Below are 5,576 nucleotides of genomic sequence, written 5' to 3'. Positions count from 1 at the left end.
TTTTTCCTTCTAGAGAAAGTCAGAGGATTATTCTGCTGCATAAAAAGTCTCTGTCAGGATTCCAAATAAACCCCCAACAAAAGAAGACTCCGAGGCTTGAAGTTCCTCAAAGTTCCATTTTATTAGAGATGTCATTGTCAGGTATGCTTCCTTCAGTATCCAGGAAAGAAAACCCCAAAGTCAAGCATTTTGAAGAATTTGGTACTTTTACTGAATAAGAAATGATTAACAACCCAGTTAAGCTGGAAGTGAGCAAAACGCGCGAAATGCATCTACTAAGCTTCTTCCCCCCCTCGTGTTTATAAATCCTCAGCCAATCCAAAGGTCTTCCAAAGGTCAGGTGGCAACACGTCTGGCAGCGTCATCCATCAGGAATGTCCAGACAGTTGGTCAGCCGTCCCCTTTTGAAAATACAGTTTCAATTCCCATGAAGTCCCCTCCTACAAAGACAAACCCCCTCCTGCTCCCTTCCCCTCCTTTGCTCCATACCTAATCCCTCCCCGTTTCTTATGGCAGCTGAAGCAGGCAAGCTGAGGCTGACATTCGGCCCCCCTTGCAGAAGAGACGTTAGTCCTAAATAAAAGGAAAGAAGAGAGAGAAAAACAGAATATATACAATGATTAGGGTTTATCAGGGTATTTGGTATAGAATTGTTGTACTTTCTTGGGAGCTCGGACATCCCGTTTATTTACCCATTCAGCCTGAGATAGTGGAAAATGTTTCCAGGCAATCAGATATTGGACTTTACCATGGTGTTTTCTAGAGTCCAAGATTTCCTTAACCTCAAAATGTTGCTCCCCTTCTATGAGAATGGGAATTGGAGGGGTGCTTTGATCAGCCCTTAGGGGAGATGAGTGTTCAGGTTTCAATAAACTAACATGAAATACAGGATGTATCCGTCTCAAGGTTTTTGGCAATTCCAATTCAACTATCACTGGATTAATCAGTCTAATCACACGGAATGGTCCTACATACTTAGGCCCCAGCTTTTTGGACCTCTGGGTGGTTTGTAAGTATTTGGTAGACAAATAGACTTTGTCCCCTACTTTATAAATGTGAGCTGGGGACCTTTTCTTATCGGCTTGCGCCTTATGAGCTCGGTCTGCTTCATCTAATGCCTTGCGAGTCACTGCCCAGGTGCTCCTTAGTTGTTCAATCCAATCCATCAGGGAGGGATTTTGGGGATCATCTTGAGGTAACTCGGGAATGGGTACAAAATCCTGGCCCGATGCGACCTTAAAAGGGGTGAATCCGGTGCTACTGTGTACAGAATTGTTATATGCCACTTCTGCAAATGGCAACAAGTCTACCCAATTGTCCTGTTGGTAATTTACGTAACACCTAAGGTATTGTTCGAGCACCCCATTGGTTCTTTCACAAGCCCCATTTGTCTGAGGGTGGTGACTGGAACTCAATCCCTGTGCGGAGCCTATCAATTTCAAAAATTCTCTCCAGAAACTGGAAGTAAATTGCACACCCCTGTCAGAAATTATTCTTTTCGGAGACCCATGTAGTCGGTAAATCTGCCTAATAAACAGTTTTGCGAGGGTTTTTGCTGAAGGGATCTTTGAGCAAGGTATGAAATGTACTTGTTTGGAAAATAAATCAGTTACTACCCAAATGACAGTGCAGCCCTCACTGTCTGGTAAGTCCACAATAAAATCCATAGATATTTCCTTCCATGGGGCGTTTGGTCTAGCCACACTTTGCGGTAATCCAGGGGATTTTCCTGGAGGTCTTTTAGCCGAGGCACATACTGGACAGCTAGCCACATATGCCTCTATGTCTTTTTTAAGTGCAGGCCACCAAAACTGTCTTTTAACAAGATGTAAAGTCTTGACAAACGCAAAGTGTCCTGCAGCTTTGGCATCATGAGCATATTTCAATATGGTCGGCCTTAATGTGGTCAGAACATACAATTTCGATCCAACCCAAGCTAGTCCGTCGCGAAGTGTGCATTCATTCGAGTGGATTTTAAACCACTCGTCAGCTTTTAGCGTTTCTCGTAACTTTTCGAGTAAATCCCCCGAGAGTTCTGGATTGGTTTTACTCTGTGCTCTGGTAGTGACAGGTGTTGCCAATTGAGTTAAGGGGATCATCGGTTGAACTACTTCCTTCTTTATGCTGTTGTACTGTGGCAATCTGGAAAGTGCGTCCGCCATGAAATTTTTTCCGCCAGGAAGGTAACGTAAAGTGAAATTGAATCGCTTGAAATGTTGGGCCCAGCGTGCCTGTTTTGGTGATAGTTTGCGTGGAGTTTTTAATGCTTCTAGATTCTTATGGTCAGTCCACACCTCGAAAGGGTGTTTCGCCCCTTCTAAAAATTGTCTCCATGTTAACAGCGCCCATCTAACAGCAAACGCTTCTTTCTCCCATATGGCCCATCTCCTTTCTGTCTCGGATAGTTTACGGGATGTGTAAACACAGGGTTGTAATATTCCATTCTCGTTCTTTTGCAAGAGTATTGCTCCTACGGCGACGTTGCTAGCATCAGCTTGTACTACAAAAGGTTGTTTATGTCGGGGTGTTTGAGCACAGGTTCAGCTGCAAACAAGCGTTTCAGTTTTTCGAAAGCGGCCTGACAGTCCATAGTCCAGTCTAGTGGTTTCGAGTAGGTTCTGCCGTACGGATGTGCAGGACCCCCGTTCTCCAATTTACTCGTGGGTTCCATTTACGAAGCCAGGGCAGTCCTAGAATGAGGGGCCTTTCCATGCCAGGTGCTACAATAAAGCTGAGCTTCTCTACATGATTCCCCAACTGCAGTTCAAGGGGTTCGGTCATAAAACTAGCTGGGCCCCCTCCTGCAATCGACCCGTCTAATTGACAAAATGCAATGGGTCTTTTTAAAGTTTTCAATCTCAGTCCCATTTCCTCCACTACTTTGGGGCTAATTATGCACCTAGTGCACCCAGAGTCCAACAGGGCTAACAATTGCGCGTGAGTTCCTGTGGAGGGCACCCTTACTTCTACGGGGATGAGTAAGGGTTCTTCTGTGTGACTCACCCGTTCGTCGGTGTCAGAGTCGGAGTCCGTCTCGCTGTCGTCATCGTTGGTCGGAGTTCCCAACTCACCCTGGTTCCGGGGAGTGAACTCAACGACTTCTCCTTTCAGGGCGGTGCCGCGGGTTTTGGCGGGTATTTTATCGCCTTTCTTTTGGCTGGTCCCGGTGGCTTTTGGCGGTGGTTTGGAGAAACATTCGGCCGCCCGGTGACCCTCCTTCCCACATTTGAAACAGGTGAAGGGCTTTGACTTGGGTTTGGTTTCGGTTTTCCCGCCAGTCATCTTGGGTGGTCCCTTACGGTAGAAAGAGGATGACTGGTCTCCCATTCGCCTTCCTCGGAGTTCGCTCCATTTCAGCTCGATCTCCACATCCTCAGCTACTATGTACCATCTATCCAAATCATCGGGGACCCCCATGCTCCTGCAGTCTCGATATATCTCTTCATTCAATCCATCTTTGAAGCTCTCCAAAAGAGCCATTTCTGACCAGCCTGTCATATAGGGTGCCAGTTCACGAAACTCTTGGATATACTCTGCCACCGGCCTCCGGCCCTGCTGAATGCTCTTCATTCTGAGTCTCACCTTTCGTTCGGCGAAATGGTCTTCAAAACGCCTTCTAAGGGCCCTCATGAACTGGTTGTAATTTCTCAGCAAGGGGGAGTTGTTATTGTGGAGAACCACCATCCACTCAGCAGCTACTCCCTCTAGGGCATTCGCGACGCCTCTGACTTTTGCCGCCTCTGTTTCGTAGTCCTCCCCCCAGTCCTCCATGTGGTTCCACACTTGGGTCAGGAAAAATCCCAAGGTTTTTGGATTCCCATCAAACTTCCCAGGAAGGGGGGGGATTTTTGGCTTTTTTCGTCTGCGGGGAGGGGCCTGCAAGGCTGGGGTTCTCTGGCCGGCTGCATCTCTCCCTCGAGCTGCCGAAGCCTGGGATGTTCCCTCCTCAAACTCTTCCTCTCCCCCGCAGGCTGTCTCTTCGGCCCCCCCCTGGGGGCCTGCTTCCCCCTTCTCCACAGGAATTTCAAAAGACTCACGGTTTTTTCTGCTTTCTTCCACATTACGGATAAGCTGCAAGGCTTGATCTATCATGAGGCGTTCCTTGTGCTGTTGCATCCACACTGCCTCTCTTTTCCAGGGTCTGGAAATTGTCACTCCCCGGGGTTCTTCTCCCCAGTCCGGCAATCTCCCCACACCTTTTGACCATCTGGCCTCCTCCGTCTCCAGACGAAGTTTTTCTAACCATTCTGCAGTCTCCTTTTCTGACTGGAAGGCAGTTGAACTGGCTGCCCCCATTTTCTCTTCTCCATCACTCCCCCGATCTGACATGTTTGGATTTACAGTCCCCTCAGTTTTAGTCCGGGATGACTGGTTGTGACTTCCAGCTTAATGTCAGGTATGCTTCCTTCAGTATCCAGGAAAGAAAACCCCAAAGTCAAGCATTTTGAAGAATTTGGTACTTTTACTGAATAAGAAATGATTAACAACCCAGTTAAGCTGGAAGTGAGCAAAACGCGCGAAATGCATCTACTAAGCTTCTTCCCCCCCTCGTGTTTATAAATCCTCAGCCAACCCAAAGGTCTTCCAAAGGTCAGGTGGCAACACGTCTGGCAGCGTCATCCATCAGGAATGTCCAGACAGTTGGTCAGCCGTCCCCTTTTGAAAATACAGTTTCGATTCCCACGAAGTCCCCTCCTACAAAGACAAACCCCCTCCTGCTCCCTTCCCCCCTTTGCTCCATACCTAATCCCTCCCCATTTCTTATGGCAGCTGAAGCAGGCAAGCTGAGGCTGACAGTCATATTGGTACATCTGGGAAAACTCTAATCTGAAGTTTCCTGGGTTTCCCCACTCAAAAGAAAGTCCAAGCCCCTGCCCAGAATCCACATGTCCATCACATGGTCCAATTAAAGCACTGTCCCAACTGGAGATGCCTCCCAGTTCCAGCCCACCAGGTGTAGGGCAAGATGTCCTTGACTCTCTGAGAAAGGAATGTTATTATCACTATATATCACCCATGCTCCATATAATCCTCCCTCCCAATTTCCTACAGTAGTAAATATGACAGGCCTGAAGGCCCAATCCAAAAGGTGGCTTCCAGGCTTGACAGGCCACCTGCCCCCCACTCCATCAGAAGTTCATGTTGTAAGTGAAGCAGAGGAACCTGTGCTGGGATCGGACTGCTTGGAGAGGTGTGTACGAGGGAAAGCCGATGAGAGGGAGCGTGGGAGGTTCCAATGAAAGCAGCAAGTCGACTGACAAGCTGGAGTGATTAAGCGGCGGCAGAGGCTGTACTTGTTAAGATTGCCTTTTGAGAAGATCGGCGTGGGTGTTTTCAAGAGTGCTGTGACTGAAGTGTTTTGTGGAAAATCCTGGGACTTTCTATATTCTTTTTTTTTTTTTGAAAAGTTTTTTTTTTTTTAAACATAAAACATAAAATACACCTTTTTAGAGCAAGGATTTGATCCGGTATAAAGTAAATATAATTACTCACATTCCCTCAACCAATTTTGTTCGAAATTTTATCCATTTACATCTTAAAAAAAGAAAAGAAAAAAAATCTTATTCTAAACATTT

At 46.9% G+C, this 5,576-nt stretch overlaps 1 protein-coding gene across 1 annotated transcript; it reads right to left on the bottom strand.

The window, feature by feature from the left end:
* Nucleotides 1-486: 486 nt before the first annotated feature.
* LOC148114276 (uncharacterized) lies at nucleotides 487-4,329 on the bottom strand. The gene is made up of 2 exons (XM_087893682.1): nucleotides 3,004-4,329; nucleotides 487-573 (listed from the first exon to the last, which is right to left on the bottom strand). Exons 1-2 carry the CDS (start codon nucleotides 4,327-4,329, stop codon nucleotides 568-570), a joined length of 1,332 nt encoding a protein of 443 aa, XP_087749808.1. The 3' UTR covers nucleotides 487-567.
* Nucleotides 4,330-5,576: the final 1,247 nt, after the last annotated feature.

The sequence above is a fragment of the Pantherophis guttatus genome, chromosome 4, assembly GCF_059756535.1.
Source record: "Pantherophis guttatus breed Tessera chromosome 4, ASM5975653v1, whole genome shotgun sequence".
Lineage (NCBI taxonomy): Eukaryota > Metazoa > Chordata > Lepidosauria > Squamata > Colubridae > Pantherophis > Pantherophis guttatus.
The sequence above is the reverse complement of the archived record's forward strand: the minus strand, read 5'-3'. Positions and strand labels throughout refer to the sequence as shown.

Bases quoted from the DNA above. Each gene is read 5' to 3' on its own strand.
- LOC148114276 (XM_087893682.1), bottom strand. From the start codon at position 4,329: ATGTCAGATCGGGGGAGTGATGGAGAAGAGAAAATGGGGGCAGCCAGT.